Raw genomic sequence first — 18,032 nt, 5'->3', positions numbered from 1 at the left:
TAAGATTTAAGTAAGTGTAACTTGTGTTCAGACATTGTGAGTGCTGCATCACTGGAGGTTTTTAAGAAAAGAGTGGACAGCCACTTGTCTGAAATGGTATAGGATCTCCCACTTGAGCAGGGGGTTCGACTAGAAGACCTCTAAGGTGCTCTAAGGTCCCTTCCAGCTCTATTCTGATTGAAAAGTTAGCCTTTATTGTCACTTTTTATATATGTATGTATGTATATACATGTAAATACATATACATATGTATGCATATACATACACACATATTAATTACAGACGATTTATAATATATAGCTATACTTTATAGTTCTGGGGGCATCCTGTGATCCTAAGCTCAGCTGATTCTACGTGCAGTGCATTGTATCAGCAGATGCCTTTCGTTTTCCCGATAGACCCAGCTGAAAGTTCAGTGCCAACTCGAGAATCGGGCCGAACAACAAACTTTAACGGCGACCCCTTCCTTACCCTGAGAAAAAACAACCACGTTCTGCAAGGTTGGGCCCATCCAACCCGCAGCTCTGCCGGCCTATCAAGAGCCCGCCCCTGGGGTTATGGGGATTTCGCGGCTCCTCCCCGGGACCTCCAGCAGCCAAAGCGGGAGCGCGATCCGCCCCCTTCGTTTGCTCTTCAAGCTGAAAATGGCAGCCGCGGCGGGGGTGCTCCGAAGGTTACTGAAACCCTCCGTAAGTGCGACCCCCCTCGCTTACTGCGCAGTACCCGAAAAATGCCCTGCGCTTCACCCCTTCGGGCATTGCTTTACTTCGGCAGGGCGGCTGCAGCCTTGGGGCCCCGGCGGAGCGTCTCTCCCTGTTTTCTCGCCCTGTTTTCTAAGCCCGGCGCGCTCTTTGCACGAGAGTAAGCCGAAAAACCTCACCGGGTCTAATAATGGCTTGCTTAGGGGGCGAGGACCAGATTCCTTTATCAATCCCCTCGTTTCCCCCGTCTTGGCTGCTTTTTTGCAAAATGGACCTATAACTGCTGCCTTCCCCAGATTTTCCTTTTACTCTCTCTCTTAAAAAAGGCTCGAGTGGCCTCTTTCCCCACCCGCCTCCCGCCCCTTTACTCATCCAGATCTTGGGAAATCCTCCATGCAGCCGCCGCACAAGGATCTCGGGAGGAGAAACTGGAGCCCGATCTTCGCGTGCTTTGCAGGGGGGTCTTTCCCGAGCATCTCGGGCTGCTTCTGTTCCGCTGCGGTGCATCTTTCGCTTGCCTGTTACATGTTGGTCCCTGCCGCCCGTCTAATTCTGATACCGAGCCATGCCTTCTTTTCTTAGGGTAATTGGACCGGTGCCACCTTATGGAGAGCAAGCGCGATGGCCGGAAGGTGTTTAGTAGCGGCGAGTGGGCGGAAGTGCACGGCCGACGCGAAGCCCTGGCTGCCTCGGCTCCATTTCAGTACTAGTAAGTTGCCGGGGCCTGAGAGTGAATGAAATCGCTTATAATCAGCACCTTGCGAGAGTCTCCGAATTGTTCACAGATGGAACTCTAAATCCTCGCTTAAAAACCCTTCTCCCTCTGCTTACTGGCCAAAGGTCTCCCCCGTGCATATTTGCCTGATTTAGTCTGCAATCATTTCCATTTGCAGTGACCTAAAAAGCAGGGGAAATGTTGGGTTATCTTTGCAGATGAGACACGTGTGCTGTTGTCCCACAAGGAAAGGCCAGACCCAGTGAATTAAAAGTATTAAGGAAAAAGGTTTAGGCTAAATACCAAAGAAGACTTTCTTGGCCAATGGAATAGGCTGCCACCTGATGAGAAATCTTTTCAAATAGATTGGATAAGTCACCTGTCAAATGGTCTAGCCTAGCACTGTCTTTTTCAAACTTGGCAACTGGCTATCTTGGGATTCTGGAATGTGCAGTCCACACACATCTTAAGACTGCCTAGTTTTGTAAAAAAAACTGTTCTAAGTAGATTCTGCACACCAGAGATTTGGACTAAATAACCCAGAAGATCCCTTCACCTCAATGATTCTATTACTTTGCTGTTTCCTTGGAATATGTTCCAAAGTTGGCACAATGCTGTAAATTATGGTTCCACCACAAAATCGCGGAGGACAAAATCGCGCTCGACGAAAGCGCGCATTTGACGTCATCACAGCGCGACGAAAACATCGTGCTGTGATCGAAAAATGTAAAAATAAAGCTAAAACCTTACCCTAACCCCCCCAAACCTAACCCTAAACCTAACCCTAAACCTAACCCTTAACCTAACCCTAAATCTAACCCTAAACCTAAACGTTAACGTAACGCTAAACCTAATGCTAACCCTTAACCTAACGCTAAATGTAACCCTAATGCTCTAAACCTAACCCTAACCCTTAACCTAACCCTAACCCTAAACCTAACCCTTACCTTTATGTGAATCGGCTTGCTTTAATTTTAATTTTATTTCAATTTTTAATTTTTTTCGTCGCGCTGTGATGATGTCACATGTGCGCTTTCGTCGAGCGCGATTTTGTCCTCCGCGGTTTTGACGGGTCACGGTAAATTATAGTATTTTTTCTTCTATTTTTTTCAGATCTGCTTTTCTGCTATGTCAATTAAGCGCAGGTTTCATAGGTGAGGGGTCCAACATGTTTCCACTACTGCAGAATTACTACCATAGTTAATGACATGTTATTTTTAAATTATTTCAGATGGGTATAGCCATTGGAAATATTATCAGGGAGTAAGGACTGTGTATGGAGATACAAAAAATATTTACATCAGTGCTGCTAAATGTTTCTAATAGTTTGCAAACAGAACTCTGGTGTGTGGGTATATCTGTATATTGAATTTTATTTGGCAATAAGTTGGTATGGTCTCTTTTATGAAGAGGAATCTGCATAATTTGGTTTTAAAATGAAGTTAAAATTTCAGGTACTGGTAATATTTTGGTCATCTTTGTTGAACTAGCCTTGGTAAAGGCAAGAAAACTTTTCTTCCTATTTACATTAAGGTTCAGGGCTACAAATTGCATATTTACATGAATACTGGCCTTGGGTCAGAGCAGTGCTGGTTTCAAGAAAAATAAACACTGAACATCAACCTTCACTAATTGGCTATCTGACAAATATGCTGGGTTTCTTTCCCCTTTAGAATGGCTGATGCCTCTAAAGCAGTGTTTCTCAACCTTGGCAACTTGAAGATGTCTGGACTTCAACTCCCAGAATTCCCCAGCCAGCTGGCTGGGGAATTCTGGGAGTTGAAGTCCAGACATCTTCAAGTTGCCAAGGTTGAGAAACACTGCTCTAAAGGTCTTTTACCAATAGCCGTTCCTTCAGTGATTGAAGTTGAATCCAAACAGATGAGATGTTATTGGCACACACTATATTCAGTCATAACATGAGCTAGATAATGAGAATAGATTATAGACTATACTGGCTAATTCACATCATACTGAAATCTCAACCTTTGGGGAATTGTTAGAATATGTAATAGTACTGTTACAAAATGGCTAACTTGGGGTAACCTTTTTATTTTCCAAAAATGCTGGGGTACATTTACTGAGATGTTTGCTCTTTTCTTTTTATGAATTTGCATGTTAAGACTTCGCTTGTTTCTAATCCAAACACGGTATGGTATTGGACCTGGGTACTTGAGAGACCGCCTACTGCCAATTACCTCCAATAGACCGATTAGATCCCACAGATTAGGCCTCCTCTGAATTCCATCCGCCGGTCAGTGTCGACTGGCGACCACCTGGAGGAGGGCCTTCTCTGTGGCTGCTCCGGCCCTCTGAAACGAGCTCCCCGTGGAGATTCGGACCCTCACCACCCTCCAGGCTTTCCGCAAAGCCCTTAAAACCTGGCTGTTCCGACAGGCCTGGGGCTGATGAGTTCCTGTCCCCGCTCGAATGGTGTGGCTGTTGAATTGTTTTTAAATTGTGGTATTGTTTGTCTATGTCTTTTTCCCCCCCCTATTTGTATCCCCTATCCCCCCCCTGACTTGGGTTGTGAGCCGCCCTGAGTCCCTTCTGGGAAAAGGGCGGCATAGAAATATAATCAGTTCAATTCAATTCAATCTGCATTGTAACACATGACTGTATCTAATGATTACCAGGTACCGCAAGGTTTGTTCCTGCTGTCACTCAGCGTGCTCCATTTTTTAAGGGGACAGCTGTGGTGGATGGAGATTTCAGGGAGCTCAGTTTAGATGACTTTAAAGGAAAATACCTGGTTCTTTTCTTCTACCCCTTGGATTTGTAAGTATTTTCCTTCGTTATATCTCTTAAGTAGACTTGGCCTTTATGTTTTGGGCAGATAATCTTGTTTGTTACTTCAACCTGACTTGCATTCTGGTTATCATGTAACTCTGGTCTTCTTTGTGTACAACTTCAGTGATAAGAAGTAAGCCAAAGACATTCTTATGAATGCCTTTCAAGATTAAGGGGTGTGTGTGCTGTTGATAATATTATCATCTAAAATTAATCCACGATATCTTGTTGTTTTGACTGTGATGGATTATAAGCTACTACATTGTATGCCTTTCCATGTTGTCAAGATGTTTCTGGGGAGAAAGTGATTGGCCCAGTCACTTTGTGGACTAAAAACTGAATCTGTCCATTTCTACTGCAGCCTCCCAGCTCATCCTATCTCGGCTCTCATATTCAGAGATAGAAAAAAAAATGACTTGGAATATTAATTGCTTATTTGTCTAGATAAAGTGGGACATCCATTGTGGATGAAACAAACTAGTAAATTATATAGGTTAGGCAAAAGGTTATTGGATTAAACACTTAATTCCTCAGTAATCTTGTTTCGCAGATGTGAGAAATTTATTATCTCAATTTTTAATGACCCAGATTCCATACTGTGGACAGTGCAGATTAGAAATTAGTGTAGAATAAAACCTGCTTTGAACATGAATTGTAGGGTTGTGCAATGAACCAAATTGAAAGGGCAAATATGATTCCAAGCACTGTACAAATAGTATCTGAATATTCCTTAAATCAAAGGCATCCTTTCTCAGAATCTTACGGTAGCTACACAATTCCAGGAAAAGATTGACAGGTGCTACTTACAGACTCAGATGTACTCCAGATCATATTTTGCCTTTGTACAGTAACAATATCTGGTTATCTGCATGTAGTCCTCCTAATGAATATTATTACAATACTGAAGAGTCCAATAAAATATTTGTAAAACACCTGTTGGGTGCATTTGATGTGGTATGATTGTTAAACTGTACAAATTATAATTTGGAAATTGTATGATCCCAAAACCTTACGCTCCTTATGTTACGTTCTATATATCTTATGTTTGTTATGATGCTGTAACCTATCACTAAAAAAGAATTACAATGAAACAGGATGGAACATTTGTGGATTTCAGCAGCTTTATATGGAATACAGACTGCAGCATATTTTTGGCTCTTTTGGCAATTATGATAAGGGAATGATAAAAAGCAATCAAATAAATGCTATAAACATTTGATAGAAATTGGGGATTCAATTTTGAAGCAACATTTTTGGCATCTTTTCTACATTACATGCCATTATCCTTCTGAACTTTGTCCTTTCCCAAGGAATTATTTGGATAAGCGGGGTACCTCAAATGGATAAATATTTATTTTGCTCATACTTTGTACAACATAGAGGTTTAAAGATTTTTAGAGGCCTGTTCCATTCTTTTTCATTTTCTGTCTGTATTTTTTCCCCACTAGCACTTTTGTATGTCCAACAGAAATTATAGCTTTTAGTGATAAAGCAAATGAATTCCATGATGTGAATTGTGAAGTTGTTGCTGTATCAGTGGACTCTCACTTCTGTCATCTGGCCTGGATAAATACTCCAAGAAAGGTAGAAATTAAGCTTCTCTTCACTTAATTCTTGCGTTGTCATTATATTTAATTATATCTATTTATACAGCACCACAGACACTATGACTGACAGAATTACTGTGATATTGAATGTGCAAGAAAATTGCTTTTACCTATTTGGATATTTACTAAAACCTTAAATACTTAAAATCTGTTTAAAATCTAGATTCATCATATTTACATTAATATTAGTTTGGTGTATAAATAGCTTAGTTTCTTAAAGGGCACGGTTTTAATAAGATTTTCTTAAAATGTAAACAGAAATGTGATCATTTTTCAACTGTGAATATTTGTACCTTTCCTACCAGGTGGCATGCGGAACCATTTCTGAGGGCACGCAAGGCATTGCCCTGTCAGCTCCAGTGCGCATGTGCCTGCTGGCCAGCTGATTTTTGACAGTTTTTTGATCTCCGGGTGATTCCCTGAAGCCTCCAAAGGGCGAAAAACAGCCCAACACAGACCAGAAATGAAGAGGAAGCTGCTGGAATGGGGGAAAGACAAGCAGAAAGGAAAGAGGCTTCTTTCACTCGTGCTGGCTGCTCTGTTCCCCCCTTCCTCCGTGCTACTAAAAAGAATCCTGCCTGATCGCTGGAATCCAAAGGGAAATGAGGAGAGAGATGCCAACACGGGGAAAAGACAAGTGGCAAGGAAAGAAGAAAAGAGGCTTATTTCACTCAACGTGGCTGCTCTGTTGCCCTTTTCTGCATTTCAGTGCCGCGCCATCGAGGTTGCCCCACTCACCCTCGCCCAGGTCCTCGCTTCTCCCAAGCATTTCTTTGCCTACCTGATTTCCAGCTACCATCGCGTTTCTTGCCAACGTGTGCAGAGAAACAAAGTTTGTGGGACTAAAAAACACTTCAATCAATCAATTACAACTTTTTTTTTGTAGGGGGGAGAGAGATCTCGCAAAGTTGGAATTGATTGATTGAAGGGTTTTTTTTGAGGCCCACAAACTTTGTTTTCCTTTGTTTTCCGATGGAAAAAATGCTATGGAGGGGAAATTAAATAGGCAAAGAAATGCTTGGGGAAAGCGAGGACCTGGGCGATGGTGGGTGGGGCAGGCTCCATGGAGTGGTGCTGAAATGGAGAAAAGGGCAACAGAGAAGCCACCTTGAGGGGAAAAAGCTGCTTTTTCTTATTTCCTTGCTGCTTGTCTTTCCCTCATGCAGATAGCTCTCTTCCTCACTTCCCTTTGGATTGCAGCCACCAGGCAGGATCTCTGTGCTAGCATGGGGGGGGGGGGGGGGAACGGACAGAGCAGCCACCTTGAGGGAAAAAAGCTGCTTTTTCTTCTTTCCTTGCCACTTGTCTTTCCTCTGTGCCAGCAGCTCCCTTCCTCATTTGTCTATTGTCTGCAGTGCCCAGGATCCTCTTTAATAGAAGGGAGGAATTTAGCAACTGACTCACACCTGCCATAGTAAAAAGGGCCCAATCTTTATACAAGAGAATGATAAGGGAAGGTTTTTTGACACAGGATCACACTTGAGCACCCCCACCCCACCCCAATCTCTGCCCGTTTGTGGCAGAGCAACTTCTCCCCTCACTGGGTTGTTAGCCAAGGGGAAGCAGCCAGAGCAGGGAGTGGCGAGGAAGCCTTGCGCAAAAATGTGCGGTCCACACAGGTGAGAGACGTGCATGCATGCGCAGGAGACGTGGGCGGGGGAGCATGGGGGTGCACTGCGCCTCACTGTGCTCCGTTTTGGGTGCCAAGAGGTTTCAGGAAGGGACTCTGGAGCTCAAGGGAGGCTGTTTTTGCCGTCCCAGAGGCTCAAGGAAGGGCTCCGGAGCCTGGGGAGGGCAAAAAATGAGCCTCCCGGAAGTCCGGAAAACAGACCTCTTTCTGGCTTCTGGGGGCCCTCAGGAGCCCTGAGGAGGCCATTTTCGCCCTCCTAGAGCCTTGAGGAAAGCTTCTGGAGCCTGGGGAGGGCCAAAAACAAATGCATGGCCCTGCGCGCACACACAGACACAGGTTCCATCGTGTGTGTGTGTGTGTGTGTGTATATATATATATATATATATATATATATATATATATATATATATATATATATATGTATGTATATATATATATATGTGTGTGTGTATATATATATATATATATATATATATATATATATATATATATATATATATATATATATATATATATATATATATATATATATTATCAGCACAAATACAACACAAATGTAACAAAGGCAACTGTAAAAATATTGGCTTTCTGTCTGGATGGTCTCTTGTGATGAGCCGATAGACAGAGAATGGAAGCAGTAGACTTCCTCCCATATTTGGGCATACCAGGGGTTGTGACACTAAATACATACATATTTCCCTGGCTCAGTGATAAGGAGGAGAACCTTGTGGCTTAGTGGTTAACACATCTGCCTAAAATGTAATAGAGCACAGGTTCTATTCCCATGAGAGCTAAATAGCTTGAAATAGATCTATACTAGTCTCCCTTTATTTATTTATCAGCACAAATACAACTGTAAGATAGGCATATTTCCTCATGTATCACAATACCCAGGCAGGACAGAGATTACATTAATCTCTTGCTGGCTAATCAGGAGGAAGGGATTTCAGAGACACTTCTGTGTCAGAGCTAAGATTAAACATAAAGTGGGGCTCCAAGTGAGGAACTAAGCCTTACTGAGGTTTCTCTCTCTCTCTCTCTCTCTCTCTCTCTCTCTCTCTCTCTCTCTCTCTCTCTCTCTCTCTCTCTCCCTCTCTCCCTCTCTCCCTCTCTCCCTCTCTCCCTCCCTCCCCCCTCCCTCCCTCCCTCCCCCTCCTTCCCTCTCCCTCTCCTTTATTTTTTCTGCCCCTCTTTTTTTTCTTCTTTTCTTTTCCTTTTAAACATATGCATGCCATTCTATATATTGTTCTGCTATCTCTTTGTTATGATTGGTTGGAACAACATTGTCTTAATCCCAAGAAATCCTAGCAGACCTTTGCAAGTATTAAGACTTAATATAAATTAGCGTAGCTTTATATCTTAATACAGGGAATCCTTGTCTTAACAACAGTTTTTTAGTGTTTGGCTGTTTGAAATTAAAATGGCACTGAAAAAAGTGACCGATGACCGTTTTTCACACTTATGACCATTGTAGCATCCTTGTAGCCACGTGACCAAAATTCAGATGCTTTCCAACTGACTCGTATTTATGACAATTGCAGTATCCTTGAGTCATGTGATCATCTTTTGTGACCTTCTGTTAATAGCAATAGCAATAGCAGTTAGACTTATATACCGCTTCATAGGGCTTTCAGCCCTCTCTAAGCGGTTTACAGAGTCGGCATATTGCCCCAACAACAATCCGGGTCCTCATTTTACCCACCTCGGAAGGATGGAAGGCTGAGTCAACCCTGAGCCGGTGAGATTTGAACAGCCGAACTGCACAACTGCAGCCAGCTGAAGTAGCCTGCAGTACTGCATTTAACCACTGCGCCACCTCGGCTGTTAAGCAAAGTCAATGGGGAACAACTGTAGTGATTCACTTGACAACTGTGGCAAGAAGGGTTATAAAATGGGGCAAAACTCACTTAACAGCTGCCTCATTCAGCAACAGAAATTTTGGGTTTAATTGGAATTGTTTAAGCCAGCGTTTCTCAACCTTGTCAACTTGAAGATGTCTGGACTTCAACTCCTAGAATTCCCCAGCCAGCGAATGCTGGCTGGTGAATTCTGGGAGTTGAAGTCCAGATATCTTCAAGTAGACAAGGTTGAGAAACACTGGTTTAAGCTTCTCATATGTTTTAATTCCCATACCTGATAATTTTATTTTATTATAGCAACATGATTTTTATTTTTACAAGTGATTGTTGTAGTATATTGGTCTCTGCTGACCTATAACAGAAATAAATAATAATTGCAGCTCCCAGAATCCCAGCTGACATAAAAAATTCTGGCTTATGAAAGCTAGTATAGATATTTCTCATGTATGTTATTTATCAATATAAAACTGTTCTGGATTAGAACAAAATTTGAAGTTTTCTTTCTAAACATACCTAAATAGATCTTTCTTAGAAGGTTTAAAATGCAATTGTGGCATCTACCTTACTTTGGTAGTGTTATTTATACTTCGATAGTATCTTATTTTTTGGAATTATTTAATCAATTTCATTACATTTATTACAGCTGCCCAACAAATATTATAACTTTGAACAGTGCCCATGACATTGCTGAATGATGGCTAAAGACCTTCAACATGTTTTTTAAAATAAAAAATTGCCAAAATGTTGTTTAATCTTATCATTTATGGTCTATTTTAATTTGTGTATTTGCAATATTTAATATGTTAATAAACATTAATATACTATAAATATAGGAAATATTAATATACTATTAATATAATTAATATTGTATTATTAATATATTTAATATACAAATCTGAAGAAATAGGTTAGATACTGCAACTGAAATAGGATTCATTTATTTGGGAGAAAGGAATGGTGGGAAAACATAAAATTATGTTATTCCTGGAGTCTACAACATTTCTCTCTAATATTTATATCAAGGTACATTGCTAATAGTAATAATAATAGTAATGATGATGATGATGTATGAAAATCTGTCTTATGTTGATGTTGGATTTTCTTTCTCCAGCTCTTAATGGTTGTTTGTGTGGGATATATTAGTATTAGTATTTATTGGTTTTGTATGCCGCCCACTCCCGAAGGACTCCGGGTGGCTTACAGTAAAAAAGGGAGGGGAATATATAAGACAATACAACAATTTAAAAATTACAACAACATTCATAATTAAAGTGAGGCTGGATACTTCAACAGCCCCAGGCCTGCTGGAACAGCCAAGACTTTATAGCTTTACGGAAGGCCGGGAGGGTAGTAAGGGTCCGGATCTCGACGGACCCTTACTAAGCACTTTTCATTCGTCATCTTTTGATTAATAATAAAAATCTGGAAGGCTACAGAAAAACTACAATGTTTGTCTTTTTCCTTAGACTGGTGGTTTAGGCCACATGAATATCCCACTTCTATCAGATTTAACAAAACAGATTTCCCGAGACTATGGGGTTCTGCTAGAAAGCTCTGGGCTGGCATTAAGGTAAGGAATCTTGTTTTGTTACTTATCTTGAAAATCTCCAGTAAGATAGGATAGGGATTTATATATGATGCCATAAAATACTCGAATTGATTTTAGCAATAGCAGTTAGCAATAGCAATAGCAGTTAGACTTATATACCGCTTCATAGGGCTTTCAGCCCTCTCTAAGCGATTTACAGAGTCAGCATATCGCCCCCACAGTCTGGGTCCTCATTTCACCCACCTCGGAAGGATGGAAGGCTGAGTCAACCTTGAGCCGGTGAGATTAGAACCGCTGAATTGCAGATAACAGTCAGCTGAAGTGGCCTGCAGTGCTGCACCCTAACCACTGTGCCACCTCGGCTCTTTTTAATTTAGTACATTGTGTACGAGTGCTGCAGTTTGTAAACCTAAGTTCCTGGTTTAGTACATTGTGTGAACTAAATCTGTCTTTTCCTGAAGCTTACAAAGTTCACAACTTTGGGCTTGGGGGAGGGGGAAAGGGTTTGTGTGTGTGTGTAGGAAAGCTGCTTCCCCTCTTTTTCCCTTTTTTGCAGCACCAAGCTAGCCCATATAGACTAGGAGTGCAACACAAAGGGGCATTTTTGCATGTTCTGCCGCCTTGGAGCTGCTTTTTGCTTTTCCTTTTTTTTCTTTTTCACTCTGTAGACCAGTAGCCAGGCAGGCCACAACCTCTCAGGAGTGGGAGCAAGAAGGCAGTGGCAAAGGTTATCTGGGGACTATGAAGTGCTGGATGGCAAGAGTGACTAGGACAGTGTTTCTCAACCTTGGCAACTTGAAGATGTCCGGACTTCAACTCCCAGAATTCCCCAGACAGCGAAGCTTCGCTGTCTGGGGAATTCTGGGAGTTGAAGTCCGGACATCTTCAAGTTGCCAAGGTTGAGAAACACTGGACTAGGATTTGGTTGGGGTGACTGTAGTTTCCCTGGCCATGGGAAGCAGAGTTTGCTTGCCGTCTTGAAGAAGAGACAGGAATATTTGTATCAGATAATATTTTCAGCAGATTCTTAAAATGCCATTTAACCTGCCTTAGCCAACTAGAGACAGATTAATTTCATAGGAGCAGTAATTTTACACATATCCACACCACCACAATCAATAAGAGTTTTCTTAATTGTTTACAAGATTTTCAAAAAGTTTGAAAAATACTTTATTTATAGAATGTAGTACAGAATAAAATACTGTTGTGTTTTTGATTTTTCTGGAATCTCATGGATAGAAGACTGGAAATATGTTAAATCCCCCCTATTATGTAAGAGCTGAAATTCCATCCTTCCCTCTTATCTACATAACTATCTATGAATCTTGTCTGTCTGCCTTGATTACAGTTGGTCAGTTAAGTCTCTTTTAAACATTTTCATGTTGGTAAACTTCATCTATACAGTAAATCTTCATGAATAAAAGATAAATGTGACATCTACTACTGATGTGCAGTATTATTATTTTTTTGCTGTGTTTAAACTGACAGTCTGTTATGGCTTCAGAGTATTCAGAGTAAGTATAAACAATACTTTTAAAAGACTAGTGGAAAATACAGTGGAAGCTACATTAACCTCCCAATAGAATTAGAACTGGCTCTTTTACAAGCAAACGAATTATATAAATTCATCTGCCTTTTTCACTGCTATCCAGTAGAGAAAGAAGAATGGGACACCGGTAAACATGAGATCTCTGTGTGTTTTACATTGTAAAGTCATTTTTGCAGGAAGTATATATTTAATTTTAAAAGATGCATTTACTTTTTAAGGGGCCTTTTTATCATGGATCCTAATGGTGTCATCAAGCATTTAAGTGTCAATGATCTCCCAGTGGGTCGCAGTGTAGAAGAAACACTTCGGTTGGTGAAAGCATTCCAGTATGTGGAAACACATGGAGAAGTCTGCCCTGCAAACTGGATTCCAGACTCCCCCACGGTATGTTGTTAAAGCAAATGTGCAAAACATAATGCTCATTGTTTGTAATTATAGAAAATCTTTTTTTCCTCTCAGTATCTAGAGTTCTCCCATGCACTACTATTGTATGCCAAGTTGTTTAGACCTGCTCTCTTCCTTATGATTGGATGCCAGTATGAAAGAAGAAATTACCTGTACAATATACAATAGCAATTCTGATTGCAATTTCCATTGCTAAATGGGATGGCCCTAAAGTGTGATGTGATATGTGACCACGCTGGTTAACAATGGAAATTGTGTGGCTGCTGTAATTAAGAGAGAATATTGTAGGGTTGCCATTTGCAACATACTGCCGGAATCCTTGTTGACTTTGCTTGTAGAAAGCTGACAAGGAAAATTGGAAATGGCAATCACATGGCCATGGGGTGCCGTGATACCATAATTGAGGATTGATTGATTGATTTTATTTCATTTATATGCCGCCCTTTTCCCCAAGGGGACTCAGGGCGGCTCACAATTCAAATCAGGGAAGGGGGGTACAGACAGAAAATAAAAAGACGAAACATAACAATACATAATTTAAAAACACACAACAGTCATAGCATTCGAGATGGGGGCAACAGCTCTTTAGCCCCAGGCCTGTCGGAACAGCCAGGTTTTAAGGGCTTTGCGGAAGGCCTGGAGGGTGGTGAGGGTTCGAATCTCCACGGGGAGTTCGTTCCAGAGGGTCAGAGCAGCCACAGAGAAGGCTCTCCTCCGGGTAGTCGCCAGTCGGCATTGGCTGGCGGATGGAATTCGGAGGAGGCCCAATCTGTGGGATCTAATCGGTCTATTGGAGGTAATTGGCAGCAGGCGGTCTCTCAAGTACCCAGGTCCAATACCATGAAGGGCTTTATAAGTGACGACTAGCGCCTTTAAGCGTATCCGAAGACCAATAGGCAGCCAGTGCAGCTCGCAGAGGATAGGTGTTACGTGGGTGAACCGAGGTGCACCCACGATCGCTCGCGCGGCTGCATTCTGGACAAGCTGAAGTCTCCGAATGCTCTTCAAGGGCTGCCCCATGTAGAGCACAGGTCACTGTCCACCCAGACCACAATTAAATAACCACAGAGGACACTGCGAGGACTGTAGGTCCCAAGAACTGGTTGTAAGTACTGTACTTGTTCACTATCATTGAAAATTTGAACAGTTTCTGAATGAATTGGAAATAGGTATGCTTTTAAGTTCCTTACTATCTTGTAAGAGATAATAAAGGGATGTTTGATATTTATGTGTATAGAGAGACTGTACATCATTTAATTAACTGCCTTGATCGAATGCATAATTCATTACTTACGTTGTAACTCTTTTTGTTTTGCAGATTAAGCCCAACCCAGAAGATTCAAAAGAATATTTTTTAAAAGTAAATAAATAGAATGATGACCACTACGGGATTAATGATTGAATCTATGCCTTGAAGCCAGAATCAAGCACCCTGAGAGACTAGACATGATTACAATAAAAGCTGCAGAATATTTTCTACCTGCCATGATGAATGTCTAAATGTTCACAGGACTTTGGGCTTCTTCCATAATCCCAAATTAGTTTAAATAGCACATATATCCTACACAAAATACTAGAAAATAATTCTCATTTGAATAACAAGATCTGCATTTTATATTTAGTGTGGAAAAATAGTGATGTTCTTCAGTTTATTTTAGTTTGTAGTATATTCAGGTTTCCTATCTTCATAAACTTAATAAAATTGTAACCCAATTCACACACATTCAGTAAATTAGTTGCATTCATAACATGAATCTTTGTGCTTCGTTTTTTTTTAATAAAGTTTTTTATTGAACACAAATTAAAACATTGGGCACAGCGTAACCATCCTGACAATATCTTACTAAGATATATCTATATTATACAATATCTATACTAAGATATAAAGTTATACATTATGACCATCACATTTGTTTACATTTGATCTATTCAGTATTTGCAAACATAAAAATATCCTATTTCCATCCATATTGCTTTGTTTTTAATCGTGCTTTGTTTTTAATCGTATAGACATTTTCACTGTTACAGTTTCATGCATAATTCTAATCTCCGTTCTATAAATCTTTTTTTTTTAATTTAAATTTTTTTTTAAAATTTTGTTACTTAAACAACACATGCCCACACCAGTGGGAAAAGAAAAAAATCAGGGGGGGGGGGGAAAGGAAAAACAAAAGGAAAAAAACGAGGAAAAAAAACACTCCTTTGACAAACCAACCAACACAGGATATCCCTTTGGGAATTATCTTTGTGATCTAATAATGAAATGATCATGATTATTCAGCATAGTAAATAGGCTATTAAATATATTGGAATACTGAAATGAAAAAATTTAAAAAAATTAGGAAAAGTAAATGAAGAATATCACAATTAAATGCATAACTATGACTTGAAAGAACTACAAAAAGAACACGATTTTGCTATAATTACATATAGTCTCACCCTACCAGTATATTTTTGATTTACTTTTCCCTCCTTTGATGCTCAATGCTCTCTGTACTAGCAGGATATTCCTAGTAATCATTTGTGGGAATGCATGGAAGCACTATTTGTATGAACGGGTGTTACATCATTGGTCTTTTCTGAATAGTTGCTGTGCTTTATGCAAACAGCAATTCAAGAAGAGGATGTTGCAGCCAGAGAAATGAAGTTAACTATATCAGTATTGGTGCCACATAAATGACGCTAGCTAAATAAATCAGTGCCATCTCAAAATACTTGTTTCTGATCATTGGAACATCTTTGTAGTCTTTTACAACTCACAAGTCTATAATTCCGGACAAGTCTATAATTTCAAGAGCCGAGGTGGCGCAGTGGTTAAATGCAGCACTGCAGGCTACTTCAGCTGACTGCAGTTCAGCTGTTCAAATCCCACTAGGCTCAAGGTTGACTCAGCCTTCCATCCTTCCGAGGTGGGTAAAATGAGGTTCCAGATTGTTGTTGGGGGCGATATGCTGACTCTGTAAACCGCTTAGAGAGGGCTGAAAGCTCTATGAAGCGGTATATAAGTCTAACTATTGCTATTGCTAATTCTCCCAGTTACATTTATTTGACTGAAATTCCATTTTTTCCTCTGGGAGGTCTGGATAGTTTAATCAAATATCTCCTATTTTATTCTCACCCCAACAACCTGAAAGCTTAAGGAGAAATTTCTCAGCAGAACAATTAATCAGTGAAATGACTTGGCTCCAGAGGTTGTGGGTGCTCTTTTTAAGAAGAGATTGGACAACCATTTGTTTGAAACGGTATAGGATTTCCTGCTTGAGTAGGTGGTTGAACTAAAAGACCCCCAAGGTCCTTTCAATTTTGTTATTCTGTTCTCTTATTTTTTAAACAGGTTGGTAGCTTGCCCATTGTTATCCAATGAGCTCTGTGATCCAGTTGAGATTTAAATTGAGATTTCTCTGGTATTTTGAATTGAAAGCTTATTGTATCTTTTTTTTTCTATAACGGAGCAATGGCATGATGGTGTGACTAACCACACAGTCCTGTTATATAAGAAAACAAAGTGGTAAAATTCTTCTAACACAGGTGTGTCAAATTCAAGGCCCATTTCCGCTGACAGGGTTGCAGGAGGCCGTCGCAGCTGAAAACAGACCTCCGGAGCCCGTTTCCACTGGCAGAGTGCTCGGCCAACACACGTGATTCCCCCACAGCACGAGTGACTATTTTTTCCTCAGAAAATGAATATTTGAATAGTTCTGGAATTTAAAAGAATTATTGGAAATTACGTTTAAATCTAGTCTTGCTCAACATTCTAGTTTGTAATTTTGTTACACCCATCCCCATTTTTTCAAGATTCAATATATTTTTTTAAACGGCATGAAATTTGGTAGGCACTAATAAAAGGGTCTATAGCCATCATAGAGCTGAGAGATGGGGTCATTCTGTTGAAAAAGCAGGTATATATTTTTTCTGGATCATTAATAGCCCGATAAGGGCCCAGTTATAAGCCTTTTGAGCTCCTGGACATCTTAAAAGAGGAATAGATAAAATTGCATGATTGGTCACATCTGATTCTGCATTCATAAACTGGGATAGCGCTAATGTGTACAATAACGTACATTCCTTTTCACACTTCTGTTTAATCCTTGACGAAATTATTTGGCTATACCCTTAAAAATGCTGCTGTGCCATTAACTCTGCCCAAGAAAATTGTTTGGAAAGATTATATAGTACCCCTATTCAGTATACAGGTTTATTAATTATTCATTTGACCTGATGTAATCTATTTTTGAAGAGCTGTGCTGCGCGGGTTATCATGGGGTCACCTAGGTGCTCCCATGTTACACCCCTTTTAGGCGGCCTGCATTGGTTGCTGGTTGTCTTCTGGGTGCGATTCAAGATACTAATTATGACCTTTAAAGCGCTCCATGGCTTAGGCCCAGGGTACGTGCGAGACCACTTACTGCCACCAGTAGCCTCCCACCATCCAGTGTGATCCCACAGAGTTGGCGTCCACAGGGTGCCGTCGGCCAGACAGTGTCGGCTAGCGACCCCCAGGGGGAGAGCCTTTTCTGTGGGACCGCCTTCCCTCTGGAATGAGCTGCCCCCGGAGCTTCGTATAATCCCTGATCTCCGGTCCTTCTGACGCGCCCTAAAATGTTGGCTTTTCCAGCAAGCCAGCCTGGCCTGAACAAAACAAAACAAATTATTGATCATTGTTAATTTTGATTTTTTAAAAAAAATGTTATTGTCAATTCTAATTGGGTTTGTTTGGGATATTCTATTTAATTTTTTTAAAACTTTTGTATTATGTGTTTCTTTTAATGTTGTACGCCGCCCTGAGTCCTTGGGAGAAGGGCGGCATATAAATCTAATAAACCTAACCCTAAACCTAAAGCTGCATAAGCCATTTCCTGTCATTGAATATCCTGGAGGAAGAACTCTGACATTTCTCATTCTGAAAGATGACCCTCTCCGGAACATAGGGTTTTGTTTTGGGGTTTTCTTTGCATATTTTTGGTAGTAAGATCATATTTCTATCAGTGCACCCTAGGTATGCAGAATACGGTAGAACAGTGTTTCTCAACCTTGGCAACTTGAAGAGGTCCGGACTTCAACTCCCAGAATTCCCCAGCCAGCATTCGCTGGCTGGGGAATTCTGGGAGTTGAAGTCCGGACCTCTTCAAGTTGCCAAGGTTGAGAAACACTGCGGTAGAACATAAGTGAGTCTTATGTTCTATTTGATTTTGATTTTCTGGCCAAATCACCCAGAACATAAGAGTCT

The 18,032-nt window shown here is 40.7% G+C and overlaps 1 protein-coding gene across 1 annotated transcript; it reads left to right on the top strand.

Annotated features, from left to right (window-relative positions):
* The first annotated feature begins 542 nt into the window (after positions 1-542).
* On the top strand, positions 543-14,289 carry PRDX3 (peroxiredoxin 3). Its single transcript, XM_087725894.1, has 7 exons — positions 543-689; positions 1,284-1,410; positions 4,053-4,194; positions 5,655-5,790; positions 10,769-10,872; positions 12,619-12,784; positions 14,124-14,289. The coding sequence occupies exons 1-7, from the start codon at positions 558-560 to the stop codon at positions 14,175-14,177; spliced, it is 861 nt and encodes a 286-aa protein (XP_087582020.1). The 5' UTR covers positions 543-557; the 3' UTR covers positions 14,178-14,289.
* The last annotated feature ends 3,743 nt before the right edge of the window (positions 14,290-18,032 follow it).

The sequence above is a fragment of the Thamnophis sirtalis genome, unplaced genomic scaffold (genome assembly GCF_051295495.1).
Source record: "Thamnophis sirtalis isolate CommonGarterSnake01/CBP01778 unplaced genomic scaffold, rThaSir2_p1.2 scaffold_11, whole genome shotgun sequence".
NCBI classification, from domain to species: Eukaryota; Metazoa; Chordata; class Lepidosauria; order Squamata; family Natricidae; genus Thamnophis; species Thamnophis sirtalis.
This window is presented reverse-complemented; position numbering and strand designations above follow the sequence as displayed.

What these genes read in the sequence shown, in the direction of transcription:
- PRDX3 (XM_087725894.1), top strand. Translation starts at nt 558, where the DNA reads ATGGGGATTTCGCGGCTCCTCCCCGGGACCTCCAGCAGCCAAAGCGGG. An exon ending in GAAGGTTACTGAAACCCTCC is followed by an intron (nt 690 to 1,283) that starts GTAAGTGCGACC and finishes TTCTTTTCTTAG; the next exon opens with GGTAATTGGACCGGTGCCAC. An exon ending in GGATAAATACTCCAAGAAAG is followed by an intron (nt 5,791 to 10,768) that starts GTAGAAATTAAG and finishes CTTTTTCCTTAG; the next exon opens with ACTGGTGGTTTAGGCCACAT.